We start from the raw sequence: 21,198 nt of genomic DNA on the forward strand, positions 1-21,198 counted from the left end.
TTTGATGTTTAATTCTCGGTTGTGTTTATTTAAGTCTCAAATTTTTCTTTTGAGAGACATACAAACAGAAACCAGTGAGACTGTAATTGCTAATAGTATGGAGGTGTTAGATGAATGTAGATTGAAGAGGTCAAATAATCTGGATTTGAGTACATTCGAGAAATGTAGTTCATATTGAGATCTTCAATAATATTGACTTTTGTTTGCAGACGTGACACATTTGAGCTCAGTTTGACACATCAGAACTTTCTGCTTCTCTACATTAATCTCATTGATTTCTAGGAGAAATAATTGCAAAATTTAAGAGATCTCATCAGTGATTTTTTAACAAACCGTTCTAAGAAAAAATAAACATTTCATGTAATAAGATTTTATATATGGAACATGTGAACACTGATTAAATATTTGTTTTCTCTTTTACATACATTTTGAAAGCGATCAATTCAAAATGTAGATCAATTAAATTCAAAGATCTAAAGTAGGGCATTTATTGATCCTGTTTGAGGCCATCTTACAAAGAGGAAATCCTATAATTCTACACTATTTCTGCGTTGCTATTCAAGGCCAGATTGCCAGTCATCCATTGACATCAAAATGCTTTCTGTTCTATTCTCATGTTATGTCGGGATGGATCATTGGGTTTGGTCAATGCCAGCTCATGTAAAATTGTAAAACGTGATATTAGATTAGGAGAATGCAACACGAAAGCCCTTTCACTGGTGATCTCGGGCATCTGAACATCTCTGTACTGTATGTGTTGAATCTGTATTTATTCGGCCCGTGAACATGTGCAGATCTATGGACTGGTCCTGATGAGATTATGATGACCTAACTGATAAAAGATGCTCAGTTTGATGTGCCAACTAGATTAAACAACAGATTATTATCCCGTGGCTTGCTGACAAATAATAAAGCTTCAAAAGTTTCAGATACACCACAACAACAGAGTTAACAGAGGTAAATGATAATGTTATTTGAGCCTTAAACCGCATTTAAACCCTCCGAAGTTATCAGGGCATAACATTTAAAAACAGCATGCATATACTGGAAGTTCAGTTTAAAGGTTTACCGGCACTAAAAAGGTGTAGCATTTGTGTGATATTTTACACATTACAAATCCAGTAAAGGAAAACGCTTATTATCATGGTACACGTTTCTTTATGTTTTAAAGGTGTTCTGATAGCAGAATACCAAGAGAGGAGACGTTCCACACCCCAACTGTACTGCAAACATCTGAACATGAAACATTTAAGATGAGTTTGTGCTGCCATCTGCTCGTTCCCTGTAGGAATGAAAAATCATAGCTGAGATGAGAAATACTTCATCAGCTTTGAAGACATATATCAGAAGAGTGTGATGCAGGAGAAGTGGTGTGTGTCCTGTATATGGTAGATTTGATGTGACTGTATTTGGTCACTGAGATTGATCAGAGCCAGCGGGTCGTTCAATGTGTTCATATCAGTTCAGGAACTGCGTGTCACATTCAACAGCATCGTACTGTGATCCATCCAGCGCTTCTGGCCTGCACCATCTTACCAGTCCACCAATTACAGGAGAGAGAGAGAGAGAGAGAGAGAGACCAGCGTGATGTGATACTGTGTCCATGAGTTCAAACCCTGATCTCAGCTCACATGCTCATCACACCCGTCTCATCTCAATCTAACTTCTATAACAAGGTATGAGTTCATCTTTTTTAATTTTTAGGCTGTTGCAGAAGTATTTGAAATCTAAAGTTGTTATTTATTAACAACAATAAAAAGTAGTAGGTTACTGTCACATGGCATAACAAAAATCCAACATCTTATAGCAAAAACGTATTCAGTAGTTAATGCTTAAAAGTTTTCATAGTGAAACATTGTGTGTTGAGTTGAAATAGAAAAATGAAATAATGAATATGGATTTTTTTATAAGACATTGAATCCTGCTTTTGTTTGCAATGTTGCTTTAAATGTCAGTGTTTGTTAACCCTTACAGAATGTATTCTTCAAGTTTTTGTTATGTATACCTAACCAAAGTATATTGTTCATGTATGCGTTAAGTAGTTATGTACTACAACTATATTCTTGCAGAGGTACTATTTCAATTCTACTTTAATACTTAAAGGCCTTGTTTTAAGTTTACTTTTGGTTATACATTACGTGTAACAGTGGTGAACTTGAGAAGTACATAATACATAAAAAAATTCTGAGAAATACATACAAAAGTAGACTGTAAATATTTGTTGTATTTTTAGATTTTAACTTTAAATAAGTTTATTATAAGTATACTAATAGCACACTTTTTGAAAAAGACAATTTTCTTTGTTCAACCGTGTGGCTTGTTTAAGAGATATGCCTTATTACTTTAATAAATGCATTAAAAGAGTGCACCAGTAACAAACACCCAGAACACCATAGCAACACCCTGGAAACCAACCAGAACACCATAGCAACACCCTAGAAACAACCCAGAACACCAATCAACACCCTAGAAACAACCTGAACACCATAGCAACACCCTAGAAACCAGCCAGAACACCAAATCAACACTCAAAGACCACCTAGAACACCATAGCAACCACCCAAAACACCATAGGAACACCAGAAAAATCATACAGAACAACATAGCAACTTGCACAGCAAAATACTATGGCAAAAACATCTGTGCTTTATAAGATGTCTGCCTTAAGTGCAGCTGCTGGACTGTTTAAACTGTGTGTAATTCTTTAGAAGAGGTTTCTTCGTTCTTGAAACAGAGCTTAAATGAGTTTTTAAATGTGGTCATCTCTGAACGAATTGCCATATTTCCACAGTCACAGTGGTGTTTCCCAGTGGATCAATATGACTGTCAGATGTGATTATGTGAAACTGCTGTGAAGGACACTGGTCAGACTGGTGGTCATTATACTGTTACTGTATGTGTCGTCTAATGTTGAAATATTTTATAGTTCTGTATCTTTCATTTGATGCAACTCTGTTACTGCAATGATGTGTTTCATTACAAGAACTTCGAAAGTCACTTTCAGAGAATCAGACTTTTTCTGAATTTGTTCATGCAAATGAGGAGACACGGCTACTGTTTCTGAATATATGAATCGACCTACACAATGTGACATAAGAGAGTGTGCGTGACTGTGTGTGTGTGTGTGTGTGTGTGTGAGAGAGAGATAATTAAACCTCTGCATTGGTTTTCCTTCCCCATCAGCGATAGAGACATTGATCTCATGTGCTGGTTCCTCTGAGGTCCTCTCACGGTCATTGAAACTGAAACCATGAATAACATCCCGTATGCAGATTGAAAGATCTCAGACCTTGATTTTATTGGCTACTATAACTGCTCAATTATGTCATATGATTCTTGTACTGTATGTAAATATGTTTCATTCATTCAAATAATTTACACCATTAAAGGTATTGTTTATCCAAAAATAATTATATATAAAAAACAAAAGAAAATATTTTGAAGAATGTTGTGTAAAGAAACATTGACATTTTATTAGATAAAAAGTGAATGTGATATTACTGTATAAAATCAACATATTGTTTCCAAACTCACAAATAGTTGTCTACACGTGACATTTCCAATTCAAATGCATACTGTAATAACTTTCACTATGAGTGTGAAAAAAGGAAATATTCACTAGAAATATACAAATATAAACAATTCTGAAAACTATGCATGTAGCAAAAAAAGCAGATAAACCCCTGGGGGTCCCACAGGACCCAGTTTGACAACCCCTGTCATAAACCACAGGCTATAATACAGAGAGGCTGGTGAACGATACAGATAAATCTCAGCTGGGACACGGAGGCATTTACAGAATTATCAAGAGTTTTCATGCAACCAACAGGTAGGATATTGTATGAGGGCAGACCTAACACATATAAAATAATGCAGTTTCTGTAATTCCATCTGATATTTGTGTTTTATGACTCACTAAATGTTCCAGTTAGTAGAGAACACATGTTGTATAGTCTTTTGGTGATACAGTGTATTGTGTAGTTTTAGAGTTTAGTTTACAATGTGTGATTTTGAGCATGAAATCAACAGTGTTGCCAATTCTGTGTCTTAGGTGTGTTAAGAGTTTTGAAAAATTGTAAGGAGAATTGAAAAAATTGTCACAGCAATTGTAAAAATCTATAATAGTTGAGACTCTTTTGTGTGTGTTTTCTCAGTATGGATCATGACTGGCAGGGAAGCAGAAGAAGTGCTCACCATGGTAAACGCTGTGAGGATGAGGACGGTGAGGGAAGATTAGTGAATGTGTTTCTCAGCAGATGTACTGTATGTTGTAATGACTTTGTGTGTCTGTGTTTGTGTGAAGTTGAAGTTCACAGATGTTTCTCGGTCTGTTCTAGAGTCTGTCTACATCGGTGTTCCGGTGTCACGGGGCAACAGGAAGAAGCGCAGGCGTCACCGACACACATCACGTCATTCACACGAGCGGGACAGTCGTGACAAACGTCACAATCGTCACGAACGCACGGATGGAGAGGTAGCCTGTGAGCCGGATGAAGAGCGGGACTCAAATGAGCTGCTCTCAGACATCAACTCCACCAGTAAGAGAACTTACTGATATACTAAAACACATCCATGAGTTACAAACAAACTCGAACAAATCATAAACTGCTCATGTTCTGAGAGAGTTTACAACATAAAACAAAAAATAAATCTGCCTTCAGTGTCTCAAATAGCTTATAATAAATTGGACTAAAGCATCACTCATTTCATAGTATACTCATATATCATTGAAATAAAATGCATGGCATGTTTATTTTTTATTTTTAAACAAGCGTTTATTTTACAGTTTAAATACACTCTTTAGCACAATTACAATATAAAAACAACCTGTGTCACATTACTGCGATAGAAAATTATTATAAAAAAGATTTATAAACAGCTGAGCAAATAACTTCATTATAAAAAACTTTGGTTAAGAAAAACAGTGCAAAGAGTGCAAAAAATGGCATTCTTACTAAGTATTTTTGTCTTGTTATATAGTACAGAGGTTTTTTTCAACCCATTAGCAGATTATTTTTGATTGTTTTAAACATAATTTTCCCATTGTGATCGTCTTGTACAATTTAAAATCAGTTCTTTTGCTTTTATCATGTTTTTTTCTTCACATCCTTCTGATTTTATTCTTCCTGGTTACTTATAGTGGTTTTTCCTTCATCTATAATGAAGTTTAAAAATGTACACTTCATTCTTTTTGGGTTTTGTTTTTGCTGTGTATTGATAACCGAAAATAAAACTAAACGGTAAAGTGAGAGAGAAAGAAAGAAAAAGAGTGAGGGAGAGAGAAAGGGAGAGAGAGAGAGGTATGCTAAGTAAAGCTGGAGGAGGGGGAAAACTCTTGTAAGGTCTTTCATGTGTGAGGTATTTTACCCTGTTTTACCCTGCTTCAGTTTTCAGTCAGTGTGAGGAGTTTTCGGAGGAACCGAGACTTTCATAAAACACACATAAAACAAACATGAGTTAAATTGAAACACACATCAGACATAGAGCTCAGGTGGTCAGGGTCATTCAGAGAGTCGGTTGGATATTTCTGGAAGGGTCAGTGAAGAATGGCTGAGGTACGCTCAGGGTCGTCTTTTCACATTCAAGACTCTATTCAGTCTTTGACGTCCAGTCTGGAGTCTCAGAAAACACTGTGGAGCACATGTACAGGTACATTCTCATTCTCATTATTTTTAACCTTCTCATAGTCTTCTCCGTGGTACTTTTGCTACACACTCTTAAAAATACAGAGCTCTTCAAAGCGATGCCTAGCACGGCACGCTGAATTTGGTTTTCATTGAAAGGTAGAACCTTTTTCTACTTTAAAGAACTTTTTTGTGCAACCAAACGTAGAGTAGAACGTGTAGACCTTGTTAGATGGTTTAGTTCTAGACTGTTCTTGATCTCAGAAGAAAAGAAGATCTGTGATCGACTAACCAATATGAGAAAAATGTATAATCTGTTGATAAGCTGCTGTGTTGTACTCATGGCATTCTACATATTTGTGATTTTCCTTTGGTGTGAGAGGGATTATGTGGAGAAAAACACATGCGGATAATCCAGAGAAATGCCTGAAATCCTGAGAGAACAACAAGATGTTTGACTTCGTGAGCACGGATTCTCAGTTTCACAGTGAAATATGAAGTCAACATACTTTTGGTGACATTAGGAAAGATCTGTTGAATATTGATTCTCTCGTTAGATTAGAATAAAACATTTTCACATGATTATTTTAAACAATCTACCAAATAAATTTGATATGTGACGATCAGATGCTTAGAATTAAACACATATACTATGATCTGGAGTCAGATCATTCAGTTCTTTAGTGGTTGTGTACATTGAGTTTGAAATGTCATATCAAGAAGAGAAAGAAAAGAAATACAATTACGTATTAAAACATATAAGCTTTCATACCTTGTCTCACTCAATTTAACATTATTTAACACCATGATAATTGAATTTCTTGAATTACCTATATGACATATAAAATTGTACATGTAACCCCTTAACACAGCTGCAATGTGGGGATATTATTAGACACAAACAATTGGCTTCCACCTTGGAAGATTAAGTAAAATTCTTAAAGCATCATTAAATGTTACCTGGAGCTTTTACGTTTTTGTATTACTATATTTAAACAACAAGTGCGCAGTATACAGTGACGTACAGTAAGCTCTATTTTAACCTCATAAAGTACACAAATAACATTTTCGAGCCAACATATTCGCCTGTCCATACAACTTGAAGCACTGACGCTGCACATCAACATCATTTGAATCATTTGTAATGATGTGTCCCAAGTATTTTATTTCAAACACCGCGTTTAATGCTTTATCCCCAAATAAAAAAGGAAAAGTTTGCTTTAAATTCGGAAAACGAAGCAACTTTTGTAATCCAGCACTATATGGAGACAAAATAACTAAGCCATCTGCATACATCAGATGAATAATAAGATGATTAGCTAGTGTTTAACACACCCAGTCATACATTCATTCAACTCCATAGAGAGATCATCCATGTACAAATTAAACAAAAGATTGTTTTGTTGTATTGTTTTGTTGTACTCTATTCACTGAGATTAAAGTCAACGCTTGACTGCATTTTATTAAGAAGCGCGTGTGCATGCGTGTCTGTGCGTGCGTGTGCGTGTGTCAGTGTCCCCCGCTGCAGAGAGACTGCGTCACATTCTCAGAGAGGACGATGAACCCACACCCACTCTTTTCACCGAGATGGACACACTGCAGCATGAGGGAGGAGAGATGGAGTGGAAAGAGTCGGCCCGGTAACACAAACACACTCAGACACACAAAACCACACTCACTATTCATCACATACCTATTATCATGTACACACACAACAATTCTATTGTACACACACAATCATAACAACAACACAAACACACACAACACTTAACATAATTAATCAACACAAAACGTTAATCACAAACACACACACAAACACACACTCAATGTGAAGAACGTTGTCACGGCAACAGCTGCATCTCTTGTTGTGTTGTGTCAGGTGGGTGAAGTTTGAGGAGAAGGTTGAGGAGGGTGGAGAGAGATGGAGTAAACCTCACGTGTCCACGCTGTCTCTGCACAGTCTGTTTGAACTGCGCACGTGTCTGCAGACCGGCTGCATTCTGCTGGACCTCGAGGGATATTCACTGCCACAGATCGTGGGTCTGTTTCTCTTTCACTGCTCATCACACTCTACAAGAGCTCATTAATTGGATCACGTGATGTTCTTAAAGCGATATTTCAGGCAAACCATGTTTTACTCATGCTCAAGGCATCCTGGCTTAATATGACTTTCTTCTTGAAGAATAATGCAGTCTGATTTATAATAGCAGGTATCATTTCTCTTCCAAGCGGTAGAATGGGAGTGAATTTTTTGAAGCTCCAAAAAGTGTTACCTGTGAAATATCGCTTTAAGATTTAAATGAGACAGACTAAATGAAATATACAGCTATAAAATACAACACATGTCTCTGATCATTTGTTCTTCAATTTGTATGGAAATCTATAAGACATTTTTAAACACAGATGTTCACGTGTTGTTCTCCGTCTCCAGATGACATCGTAGAGAAGCAGGTGCAGGAGGGTCTTATAGCTCCAGAGATCCGTGAGAAGATCAGTTTCGTTCTCCTGCGGAAGCACCGTCACCAGACCAAGAAGCCCATCCATCGCTCGCTGGCAGACCTCGGCAAATCCAGTCCTTCCAGTGAGCGCTCCCTGTAAACCCCACCCTTCCCAGAGTTCCCCATTCTCTTTCATTTCTTGATTCTCATCTCCATCTTTTCTTCTGTCTTCGTGTGTGATCTGGTGTGTGTGTCAGACCCCAGTCCTCGCTCTGCTTCAGGTTTTCATCGCTCCACTGAGGACCTGCGTTCTCGACAGAGCGGAGGTCTCAGTAAACTGCGTGAGTCTCTGGACTTCTCTCAGTAACCCTCATGTACACCAGCGGTCAAACGTTTGGACACATGACATGTGCTTCAGCTTTTTCATGTACACTGGACATTTTTGTTAAAACACATAAATTCGCCCTAAACATTTGAGTTCTGGTGTATTGATCTGCATCTTCTTTAACACTTTTCTTACTTCTCTGTCTGTGTGGAAAGAACCTAAGCACGAGGAATATTTTGTATGTATGATTATGAAACATGATTTGTATGCAGGCTTGAATTTCTGTCATTCTTCTGAGGATTAGAGATTATTCCTGAGCTCTTGACTTTATTTTTTTCAGCTGTGTTTCTTTGATTCGCTCTGAACTTTGGCTTGTTTGTTTGTTTGTCGATCAGTAAACCAACGACTGCTTTTGAAAGAAAAAATACCATGGTATTACTAATAATACATCCTTCCATTGAAAACTACAGAACCACAGCAACAGAAATATTATTTTACTCGAGCTGTGAGTTTGTGCTCAGTGTTAAGATCATAAAAGTCCATAACAATGTGTTGACTTAACTGTTGACTTTGAATTAAGGTGTGAGTCAAATATATAAATATATTATCATCTGATATTACTGTATTAGCATACATTCATTTCTTTCTGAAATACATTTTTCTCATAGTTTAACTGACACTTGTTACAGTAAATGTTGGAATACATGGATTTCTATTTTTCAGATTCATCTCAGTGTCGCAGTATGAATGATATTTCCGTCATGCCCAGCTCTGATCAGGTATCTTGCCTTTTTTTTGCTGTTATTTTCTCATGTATTTTGTGGCGACTTAAGGGATTGTTTGACAGACTCTTGTTCTTGCTCTGATTGTGTAATGCTATTGATCTGTCACTGCACTTAAAATTGACTGTCATTTATGAATGAGGCCACATGATGTTCTGCTGTCGTGTGAACGCAAGTTTCTCTAAAACAGTGTGATTCTGCCCACTAGCTGAAGAACAAGTTCATGAAGAAGATCCCGAGAGATGCAGAGGCGTCTAACGTTCTCATCGGAGAGGTGGATTTTTTGGACAAACCCTTTGTTGCCTTCGTCCGTCTGGCTCAAGCCACCACACTCGGAGGTCTCACTGAAGTCCCTGTACCAACCAGGTGAAGATCCTACTCTGCCTTTGTTTGTTAAACTTGTTTAAAAATGGGTCAATTAGTTTATTAAATACACTTTTTATGAGGCTGTCAATGAAATCCATCTAATTTAACCATTAATTTCACTATGATTTCAATTTTTGACATCAATGAAAATGTTCTTTTCTATGTAAAATGATTATGTAGAAAATTTCCAAAAAAGATTATTGGAAAACTCTCTGGTGGATGTTTGAGATGTGTCTCTGTCTCAGGTTTCTCTTTGTGCTGCTGGGACCAAACGGCAAAACCAAATCCTACAATGAGATCGGCCGTGCTATGGCTACTCTTATGGTTGATGATGTAAGACACTTCAAACATCACGTCATACTCTAGTCTAAAGCATCATCATTACAGAATAATCTGAGCTTGTGTCTGCCATCATCTTCAGCTCTTCAGTGACGTTGCTTATAAAGCCAGAGATCGGGAGGATCTGATCGCAGGTATCGATGAGTTTTTAGATGAGGTGATCGTTCTTCCTCCAGGAGAATGGGACCCAAAGATTCGCATTGAGCCTCCCAAAAAACTGCCTTCAGCAGACATGAGGTATTAACTCATTAATTTGCGTACATTTGGTTTCACATTTCTTAGGTCAAATAAGCATAAAGCAAACCTTAGGTCCTCTCTCTCTCTTACAGGAAGTCTGTTTTCTCACTGAATGAACTCGGACAGCCCAATGGAAATGCAGGAGGAGGTCCGGCGTCCGCTGAAGATGAGGAGATGCCAGCTCCTCATGAACTCGGAGAGGAGCTGGCGTTCACTGGCCGGTAACGTTCACTCCGCCCGTCTGTCTGTGTCTCTGGATGGTGTTTGAGTATGAAGGATGATGTTTGTGTTTCTGATAGATTCTGTGGTGGACTCTGGCTGGACATCAAGAGAAAGATGCCCTGGTTACTCAGTGACATCTATGAGGGTTTTCACATTCAGTCCGTCTCTACTGTGCTCTTCATCTATCTGGGCTGCATCACTAACGCCATCACCTTTGGAGGACTTCTGGGAGACGCTACAGATAACTACCAGGTCTTTTTAAGAGAAGTTGATTTGGACATGTACTTTAATTTAGGGTTTCGTGTGCTTTGTTTAAATAACAGCATGCACTCAATCTAGAATAAACATACATACACATACAGTATTCTTCTTCAATTTCTATAAGTTTTTCTTTTTCTTTAAAGTTTGTGTGTTTGTCGTTGATGTTCAGGGTGTAATGGAGAGTTTTTTGGGCACGGCCCTGGCTGGTGCTGTCTTCTGTTTGTTTGGAGGTCAACCTCTCATCATCCTCAGCTCTACAGGACCAATATTGATCTTTGAGAAACTGCTCTATGAATTCAGCATGTGAGTTCAATATCATCTGTCTGTCTGTCTCTCTGTCTATCTATTTATCTGTCTGTATCCATCCCTTGCCATCAATCCTTCCATCCGTCCCTCTCTCCGTCCATCAATTTTACCATCCCACCCATACCCAGAGTACCTCCCGAGACCACCTGGGGTTGAAAAGTCAAATATTTCATATTATCAAATTTGAAGTGTTTGCGACAAATAAGACGTTCACAGCTTGAAGTAGTGTCTGCTTTTAAACCCTCTGAAACAGACTGTAAAGGTTCCTGAACTTGAATTGTCTTATTTATTTAAAAAAGTAGTGAACACAAATGCTGTGTAAATATCTGAACGTGTTGTTTTGTTCAGAAACAATGATATTGACTACATGGAGCTCCGGCTGTGGATCGGTCTTCACTCGTGTCTTCAGTGTCTGCTTCTGGTGGCCACAGACGCCAGTTACATCATCAAATACATGACCCGCTTCACTGAGGAGGGCTTCTCCAGTCTCATCTCCTTCATCTTCATTTCTGATGCCATCAAGAAAATGACATCAACCTTCAACTATTACCCCATCGATCAAGACTTTCAACCTGACTACATCACCACATACAGATGTGACTGCCTGCCACCCGATCAAGGTAAGACTAAAGCCCTCGGTCAATCGGAATGCTGCATTCTGCAGCCATGTCTGTCTTATTTCTTAATACATGTTCTGGGTTGATTTTGGCCTTTTTTCAATTGTGCAAATGTTTTATGTTGACTTTAATGTCATGGATTTGTCACTGTGTGTTTTTATTGCTCACGCTTGATTCAATGGGCTGTGTAATGGAGTGAGTATCAGCTGCATGAACATCTGTCTAATGTGTTGTTGCATGATTCTTTTTGCCAATATGCAAACGTATTACGTGTATTTTCTTTTGTAGTCTCATCGTTGGGTCACAATGCTTCTTATGGATTAGGCATAGACAACATCACAGATTACCCAATGGTGAGCTGAGATTAGATAGGTTTATTTTAAACCAAAGATTTTTATAGACCGATAAACAAAAAACGAATCTTTATTTATTATTTTCTATGATTGTCACTTTTATATAAAAAGTACAATAGCAGTATGCTAATGACACACTTAAATAAACATTTGTAAGGGTGAAAAAATGCATGACACCTTTAATATGATGTACAAATAAAAATTATTGTTTTATCTGTTTCTCACACAGTTTAACTTCTCGGCTGTGGACTGGAGTCAGCTGAATAAGAAAGACTGCGTGAGGTTTGGAGGGTCTCTGGTGGGCAAATCCTGTAAATATGTTCCTGATCTGGCGCTATTGTCTTTGATCCTGTTCTTTGGCACTTACTCCATGACCATCTCTCTCAAGAAATTCAAAACCAGCCGATATTTTCCTACCAAGGTCAGCCGGGATTATTCCCTTAATCTGGTGTTAAAAACATTTTTTACCCTGACAAAAAACACCTTTTGTGTGTCCGAGTCTGTATTTATGATCTGTGTTTTGTTTGTCCTGATGTCCCCTGACGTGTTCTTCTCAAGTGCCGTGCACTGATAGGAGATTTTGCCATTGTTATATCCATCCTGGTCTTCTGTTCTCTGGATTATGTGATGTCATTGGAGACGCCCAAACTGCATGTGCCAACCCAGATTAAGGTCCATAATGTGTTTTCCTCATTTTTCTTCATTGTTTTTCAGTTAAATATAGAATCTGCATCCCTTGTCTTTTCTTTTATTCGAAATTCTGTCATCCCATACTAACGCTCACATTGTGTTAGACCTGTGCAAATCTTTCACAAGTCTTTTTCTAACACAAAAGATGCCTTACAGAAGTGTAATGAATGTGATTAGCGTCCAACCTCCAAAGATAAAAATCAATTAAGACCATTTCAGTCTGATAAGCATTTCTCTTCTTTTGACTCACTTTTGAGTTTGTGATGTCATCAGTCCCTTCTTAAATCTAATGTCTTTTAGTTTTCTGCATCTGTTTCCATCTTTCCTTATTCCTGTAAATGTGCAGCTTCGGAAACTCATCAGTGATTTTGCAATCTTCACATCAATCATGACATTTGTTGGTCTCGATATGCTTATGGGCCTAAAAACCCCTAAACTGATTGTGCCAACTGAATTTAAGGTACGTTCTGATCATATTTTTGAATGATTATACTAACATAACCTCAATCCAGTGTTCTTTACAAAACTGATTGTGTTTTTAACTTCATTCTTTGTCATTCATCACCTCTGTGTTAACGCTGTTGTGTGTGTGTGTGTGTTTTATGTGTGTGTGCGTGTTTGTGTGTTTGTGTGTGCGTGTGTGTGCGTGTGCGTGTGCGTGTGTGTGCGTGTGCGTGTGCGTGTGTGTGTGTGTGTGTGTGCGTGTGTGTGCGTGTGCGTGTGCGTGCGTGTGTGTGTGCGTGTGCGTGTGTGTGTGTGCGTGTGTGTGTGTGCGTGTGCGTGTGTGTGTGTGCGTGTGTGTGTGTGCGTGTGCATGTGTGTGTGAGTAGCCCACCCGACCGGATCGTGGTTGGATCGTCATGCCTTTAGGAAAGAACCCGTGGTGGGTTTGTCTTGCCAGCTTTTTGCCTGCGATTCTGGTCACCATCCTGATCTTCATGGATCAGCAGATCACTGCCGTCATTGTCAACCGTAAAGAAAACAAACTAAAGGTGCATTAAAACAATATTCAAAATCACCATCATCAATATTTCTTATACTTCAAATTAATATTTCAAGATTTTTTTCCATTTACATCAAGTCATGCATCTTGTTGATGAGAAATGTTTTATTTCAGAGTAATATGACAGATGATATTGTGCTGGAAGAATTGAAAAGTTGAAGGAGACCCATTCATGTTTTGTTTTCTCTCAAACCGTCCGCTGGAGCAGAAAGGTTGCGGTTATCATCTGGATCTGTTCTGGGTGGGCATCCTGATGGCCGTTTGCTCGTTCATGGGTTTGCCGTGGTACGTCGCGGCCACCGTCATCTCCATTGCACACATTGACTCTCTAAAGATGGAGAGCGAGTCCAGCGCTCCTGGAGAGCAGCCGCAGTTTCTTGGTGTGAGGTAAATCTCAGTCCGACGGCGAGATGTTTTTTTTTCTTCTGGATTTTGATGTGTTTGTTTGTGTTTACCGCAGGGAGCAGAGACTCACGGGCATATTAGTGTTTGTCTTGACTGGGGTCTCAGTGTTTCTTGCACCAGTACTGAAGGTCAGACTGGATCTAGTGTATATTCTTCATCTATATGTTATATAAGGTTACATGTTTTTGTGCCATGTGTTTGGATGTAATGCTAATAAACGCATGTATGATGTTTTGATTTAGTACATCCCCATGCCTGTGTTGTATGGCGTGTTTCTCTACATGGGCGTCGCATCTCTCCATGGCATTCAGGTACACAAAACACCCAGTTTGATCTGATCTCCTCTGTGCTGTGTTATATAGTTAATCTGAAAATGAAAATCATGTTCTACTTAAATAGCTTCAGTTGTACTGATGAGAACAGTCGGATGTTCCTTTATGAAGAATTAGGAATTCACCAGATGCTGTTTTGTTTAGTTTTGGGAAAGGATAAAGCTTTACCTGATGCCTGCCAAACATCAGCCGGATTTCGCGTTCCTGCGTCACGTCCCCCTGCGTCGTGTTCATCTCTTCACGCTGGTGCAGGTCACCTGTCTGGCGGTCCTCTGGATCCTCAAGTCCACTGTGGCTGCCATAATTTTCCCTGTCATGGTGAGGAGGGATTTGTATGAGGATCCATATTTGTTTACGGTGTACATACACTGATCCTTTGACATCAGTACAATACTTTTTTTTTGGGAAACGTTTGGGAAAAGAAGCGCATCTACAGTGAAAGTTGTTTCTCTGACAGATTCTCGGTTTGATGGTGGTACGAAAGATGTTGGATCTGGTCTTCTCGCAGCACAATCTGGCCTGGCTGGATGACATCCTGCCTGACAAAGACAAAAAGAAGAAAGAGGACGAAAAGAAAAAGAAAGAGAAGAAGAAGAAAGCGAAGGCGGATGAACAGAACAGTGATGAAGAGGTGAGATGGGACTTCAGATCACGGGGTCATGTGATAATACATGCGTTGTGTGATCAACCAATCAAATGTGTTTCCTGTTCCTCCACAGTGTTGTTGAAAAGGCACTGTAATACATTTCACTTCTTTCTGCATATGTGTGTTGCTCGTGTGCAATTTCGTGCATGCATGTGTTGTTTTTTGAATGCAGTCTCTCTTTATTACTCACTTCATGTATTTTCATATTATTGCATGATGTTTGTTTGTTCAGGATCTAAAAATAACAACCAATGTGAGTGAAACGTATCATTGCTTAAAGCTACTGCTACAGAATCAGTCCTTTAAATCATGATGGGATAATGATAATATGGCCTTCGCTTTTTACATAAAGATTATAGGGTTAAATATAATGTTTTTCATGTATATTACTGTGTTTTTGTACACAAACATTTAGAACTTTAAATTAGAATTTTATTTTTTAACCTTTTCTATTATTCTAGAGCAAAAGTGGAGAAACTTATTGATTACGGAAAATTCACATTTTTGTTCTATCCCCAAACTCAGGAAACATTTTAAAAGTTACTAAAATATTGGAACTTTTTTCTTAATTGATCCGTTTAGGATCCTGGTTGCATTCCCCTCTGAAATACATTAGCTAGTTTGTGTATTGTTTGTTGTTACGGTCTCTTCTACCTCCAGTCAAAGAAACCCAGAGAAATCCCACCCTCAGTGAAGATTCCCCTGGATCTCATGAATCCAAACCCTCATAACTCAGATCCCTCAGTGTCTGACTGTGAGTAAAACTAACACACCACCATCCTTTACGCTTGTTTCTGTCTGCGTCTCATCCAAACGGTTTGTATTGCACGGTTATTCATGTTTCTTATTTACTGTTTGTAGAAGTAGGAGTCTCACCCTCATTTCACCCGAGGGCACGCAAGCCTGACCTGGATGACGTTCATGACCCAGCCCGAACCTTCCGGCCGATGCACAAGTCCGTTTTGTCCTCACACTCATACACACGCAGATGTGTGATATTTGTATGTACATTACTAACGCAACAAGTGACGCACATTCTCAAACCCACACCAGCCATGTTGCAAGTGAGTCATTTTAACTTTGGATCTCGCTCAAGATTCTTAAATTAAATCTTCCACGGAGCTGATGCCAGTCTGCCATACAAACACACACATAGAACGTTTGCTGTGTCAGTACAAGAGATTCACACGTCTACATTCAGATACAAACACAGTAAAGCTGATGTCATGTCTGAAAACTAAGAGAATACCTGGAAAGAAGCAATAAGAGAATTGAATGACGTTTATGAATATACTGTATTATCACATTGTACACGTATTTGCACTGTATGATATTTAATGTGCATTTCATAGAATCTAGTGAGACAATCACAAATAAATTGATTTATAGTTAGTTATAAACTGATTCTAAGTACTGTAATATTTTACAGTAAATGTTTTTTAAATGTTCCAGTTGGACTGTCGATATAGATTTTGGGTTAGAATTGTAACATTTTATATTTAAAAAATCAGAAAACAATAATTAAGAAATGGCAAAAATGTTTATTTTATTTCTGTCATTTGAGAATCCGTTTTTGAAGATTGTTCTTTTAAGAGAAGTGGATTTTGTTTGTTTGTTTGTTTATTAGTTTAGTTCAAATAAAGAAAGTCGCCTAAACCTCATGCAAATGTTCTCTCTTAAGTTTTTCTATGAATGTCAGCATTTGATCATGAATCTGTTGACGAGACCCTTCAGACAGCACTTAAAAACAGTCAACAGTTACAATACAAAGTCACTTTACAGTAAAACCAAAGACTTTACAGATAGAAAACCTACATGTTTGAATTTAAAATGGACATTTAAGAGTATTTCACATTCAAAATTAAATTTCTGTCATCATTTACTCACCCTCTTGTCATTATAAGCATGTGCAGCTTTCTTTCGCAGAACATAAAAGAAGATGTTCTGAAGAATGTTGTGAACAGCTCCCCTTTACTTGCATTGGTTACAATAGAAATGAATGGGGGCTGTGCTGTTACCAACACTTTACAAAATATCTTCTATTGTGTTCTGCAGAAGAAATAAAGTCATACGGGTTCGAAATGACAAGAGTAGTTGTCAATTATGACAGAATTTTCATTTTCAAGGTGAACCAATGAAGGATGTGTTTATATTTGCTTCAAAACACCACTTTAGACCAGTGGACCATCACTGCACAACTAAACAAATACATTTTCATTCATTGTTCATAAGAACAAGACATATTTCATACATATTAGCCAAGTAAATAAGTGAAAGTTTATTTATCTTGCCGATCTCTTCTTGAACATGAAAAGTGATAACCTCATAAAATAAATATAAAATAGATGTTTCCAAAAACAAATAAAACATAAAACAGAATTTGACATTAGAGTCAGTGTTACATCAAATGAACGTGTAAAGAGTAAAAAATAAGTAAAACTGTGACAAAAATTAAAAAAGTATAATAACATTTAAAGTAAACATCCTTTATCCATGAATGGTCTGTGACGCGCGAGTGACGTCACGCCCCTTCAAACGCGCTGATTTGACGGGAATTACTGGACTTCCGGTGTTGGAGCGACGCGAGAGCTTCCCTGCATCGGCGGCGGCGGCGGAAACACACGCAGAAACTGAGAGAAATCACAATAACACAAAGACTTGTGAGAAATGTCGACGTTTGACAGCGAATTTCACTCTTATTCCAGCACACAGCTGAATGAACTTCTGGACGACGATTATAAACTTTATCAGATGATCTGTGAAATGGGCGAGGTAAGAGCTCGAGCTCATGTTTTGATTTACTGTGCTGAGCTTATACCTGTATCACCACTCATGTGTTAGACGGGGCTGTTGTCTGGAGAAAGAGTAAAAACAGTGAATTGTGTTTTAAAACCGAGTCAATATAATATTTAAGACTGAATGTTCAGTTAAAGATGAAGTGAATGTGAACAGACAGCAGCATGTCAGTTTCTAATGTACTGCACTTGTCCGGCCATTAACGTTACGAGATTTACTGGTATTACTTTAATATTAAATGTTATACGCGACTGGTTTACTCAATAACACCTTGAAACATTTAGAAATAAAAACGCATCTGTGTGTTATCAAAGCGTTGTTGTTGCATTCATTGTATTCTTATTATTGTTTCATTCAATTGAATCTCTGTTTTTCTTAATTTTTTCTTCACCCCCTCAATTATTCTTTAGAAAATATACTTTTTATTTAGTGTGTTAAATATATCCTTTTGTTTTACACAATCCAAACCTGCACAGAAAAGCGAGAACTAAAGCAAATGCGGTTTATATTGATATCATTGCTTGGGTTTGAAGAATGAATCAATGGAAGTTTTATTTCTTAATGTCAGTGGGTTTCATTTTTACAGCCGTTTTCCCCCTCAGCTTTTCCATCGACCTACCCAGAGCCATTCAATTCCTTTATTTCTCACGTACACAGTTATATGACGCAGAAAACAGCTTGCATTGAAATGTGATCCAGCTTTCTTAGGCTGTGCAAGTAGTAGTAACATACTAAAAACACGGGTAATAAAAATACAAGAAAATAGTAATGGGTACAGGTAAAATGCCATATGATAATACAAAAATGATAGTAAGTTGGATGAAAATGAGATGGGGATGATGTTTTTGTATGACAGATGCGTGAAATGCAGCAGAATAAAGAGCTGACCATTGCCAGTAATCGCAGTCTGGCCGAACAGAATCTCAGTCTACAGCCGGATCTGGACCATCAGAAGATTCACTTGACCAAACGCTACTGCTGCTTTCAAGAACTACATGAATCCTACCAGCTCCGCAAATCCACCATGGGTGAGCTGGCATTGTCATTGTTTACACACTGTACATTATAATATCCTTTGATAAAAGGAAATAAAAAATCACCTCTTGATTTGATTAAATTCCTTCTGTCATCTCTCTTTGGGGTGAACTCAAATTATAAAAGATCCGGGTGAACCTGTTCTGTCACATTATGTTTCCTGTTCATCGTGCCAGTTTGCTAATGTCGTAAGCTCTAAACCCATTGATCCTGTGATCAGGACATATAAAACGTATCGTCTTTAAAACCAGTGTTCTCTATACATCTGTATCAAGAGACTGAAATATAACCTGGAGGTGAGGAACACTTTTTATAGCAAGTGTGTTTGTAATGGTAAATAAAGGCTATTGAGTTGAGTTACTTGGTTACAAAAGACTGCTTGAATGAGTCCAGAAAGGCAAAAGAAGAGAGAAACATAACACTGCTGCTGTTATTAACACCAGAGAGAGCTGGTGCTGGGAGTGTTTTTGTATGTTTGACAATCAGGGACAAAAACTCTGCTAGTGTTTCATTCGGAGGATTGCCATTTTAAGCATTTCATAGTTTGACAGAGGAATATTCATTTGAAGTTGTTTTAAATGCGATCGTGTGATAATTTTCAGGCAGCAGTTCATTGGACACATTATTGGCTCTTTTGCAAACAGAGGGAGCAAAGATTGAAGAAGAAACAGAGGTAAAAATTGTGCGTTTGAAGTGTTACATCACATTGGTTACGGCTCTTGTAACATCTAAATAATCTCTCGCTTGTTTTCTAGAACATGGCTGATTCATTTCTGGACGGATCCTTGACTCTTGACAGCTTCATCGATGACTACCAGAGCAAGAGGAAGCTGGCTCACCTGAGGCGCGTGAAGATCGATAAACTACGAGAGATGGTTCTCAAGGGTGTTCAGCTTCCTCAGAGTTCCTCAAATGATCATTCTCAACCTCAGGAGACCCCTAACACCCCGTTCCAAAGGCTTGCTAATGGTTCTCCAGCTCACGTAAGATCCACACCAACATCTCAACCATCGGGTCAGCACTACCTGTCGTCATACCCTGATGCTCACAGTTCTTACATGCCTCAGAGCGGAGGCGTTTCAAACGCGGTACCTTCGTATTCATTTCCATACCCACAAGCCCTCGCTCAAGGACCCGGTGCTGGTCTTTCTCCACAGGCCGGTTTTATAATACAGTGACGGTCTTAGTTTAAACACTTCCGCTAGAATGTGAAATGTGTTTTTCTTTTTAATGCACTTTGGTCAAATACAGGTTTGAGTTCCTGACTCCTTTGTAGGTCCATATGGAATCTGCACTAGTAGAACTCTCCATTTGCTGTTTGTTTTCACAAACAAAAAATTTTGACTCATTTGAGGAAGTTATCAGCTTGTGTCTAACACATAATCCGCATATTTGCAGATTCCGTCTCGACCTGTTTACTAGTTTACAATGTAATATTAATTTTAGCATTTGTTCGCATTTGCATAATGTCAAGTACTGTTTTTAAATGATCAGTTTTAGACTAGGATTTTTATTTCAAAAACCATTTAATAGAAAATGGTAATGTACAAGCAAAGGGGGCATTAAATTCTCTGTAAATATCCCTACATGTGATTTTAAGATTATAGATCGACAGATGCGATGCTTAAAAAAGCAGAAACGTGGTACTTTTGGTATTTGTGAGAGAACCTTCTCTATCGTCGTTATAATGAGTTATAGTACATTATATTCACGTTTGGATTTCTGGGTAAAAAGTGACCAACAACCAAAGAAGCACTCCATCTAATCCATGAATACTCCATACTGGCAGTTTCCCTCATGAAATGGAATGAAAAGTTTGTTTGTTGGATTTAAACTTTATGAAGTGTTTGAATAAACCTGTGGCATTAACGGCAGTCTGACAGTTGATCTGCTGTCTCTCGTAACTTCTAATCACTAAACAAATGGTTCTTATTCTTAAAATATCACCATTTACAACATTCTGATGTATTTTTGTCTCTTCAGAGAAGTACAGGTACTGTGATCAATGGAAGGGATGTTTTATAAGACGGATGTTATTATGCAAGTGTGTAGGGTAAGAGTACAAAAGTCACTAATACTGATGTGAGTAAAAGTAAAAATATCTAATGTGCCTTGAGACAGAACAAACGTTTAATGAAGCATTGAATCACACACAATGCTTTGAGAACTCTTCAGAGCCATCTGAATCTTTTCTGTTTGTGAAGATGATTACTGGTGCAATCTCTTTTTGTCTCATCTGTATGATGTGTTAATCCTTTAACACTCCTTCTGTAAAGTATTGTAAAGTAAATTGTATCTGTTTAGTTCGTGGCTGGATTTTTGTATCGCATATTAATAAATGCCTAAGACTAATAAAAACAGTCAATGCTATATTTAAAGGTGCTGTGTGTAATTTTTTGTAGGATCTATTGACAGAAATGC

At 38.0% G+C, this 21,198-nt stretch overlaps 2 protein-coding genes across 4 annotated transcripts; both read left to right on the forward strand.

The window, feature by feature from the left end:
• Window positions 1–1,594: 1,594 nt before the first annotated feature.
• Window positions 1,595–16,607, forward strand: slc4a5b (solute carrier family 4 member 5b). 3 transcript variants are annotated; one of them, XM_079448720.1, is made up of 26 exons: window positions 1,595–1,676; window positions 4,155–4,222; window positions 4,338–4,538; window positions 7,138–7,264; window positions 7,504–7,664; window positions 8,056–8,205; window positions 8,320–8,403; window positions 9,111–9,166; window positions 9,378–9,535; window positions 9,781–9,868; window positions 9,957–10,111; window positions 10,204–10,332; window positions 10,411–10,585; window positions 10,764–10,897; window positions 11,249–11,520; window positions 11,806–11,870; window positions 12,100–12,291; window positions 12,429–12,542; window positions 13,391–13,552; window positions 13,772–13,950; window positions 14,024–14,096; window positions 14,211–14,279; window positions 14,445–14,618; window positions 14,758–14,931; window positions 15,607–15,700; window positions 15,808–16,607. In XM_079448720.1, coding segments are annotated over exons 2-26 (3,255 nt in total). In that variant the 5' UTR covers window positions 1,595–1,676; window position 4,155; the 3' UTR covers window positions 15,810–16,607. The 3 variants fall into 3 exon arrangements, with proteins under 3 accessions (XP_079304846.1, XP_079304847.1, XP_079304848.1); XM_079448721.1 differs by lacking the exon at window positions 12,429–12,542 and adding an exon at window positions 12,907–13,020 and having other exon boundaries at window positions 11,842–11,870; XM_079448722.1 differs by lacking the exons at window positions 1,595–1,676; window positions 4,155–4,222; window positions 4,338–4,538; window positions 8,320–8,403 and adding an exon at window positions 5,290–5,649.
• Window positions 16,608–17,506: 899 nt separating this feature from the next.
• On the forward strand, window positions 17,507–21,147 carry vps37bb (VPS37B subunit of ESCRT-I b). The gene is made up of 4 exons (XM_079447925.1): window positions 17,507–17,718; window positions 18,599–18,770; window positions 19,380–19,450; window positions 19,533–21,147. The coding sequence occupies exons 1-4, from the start codon at window positions 17,614–17,616 to the stop codon at window positions 19,953–19,955; spliced, it is 771 nt and encodes a 256-aa protein (XP_079304051.1). The 5' UTR covers window positions 17,507–17,613; the 3' UTR covers window positions 19,956–21,147.
• Window positions 21,148–21,198: the final 51 nt, after the last annotated feature.

Source organism: Barbatula barbatula (assembly GCF_947034865.1).
Source record: "Barbatula barbatula genome assembly, chromosome: 24".
Lineage (NCBI taxonomy): Eukaryota > Metazoa > Chordata > Actinopteri > Cypriniformes > Nemacheilidae > Barbatula > Barbatula barbatula.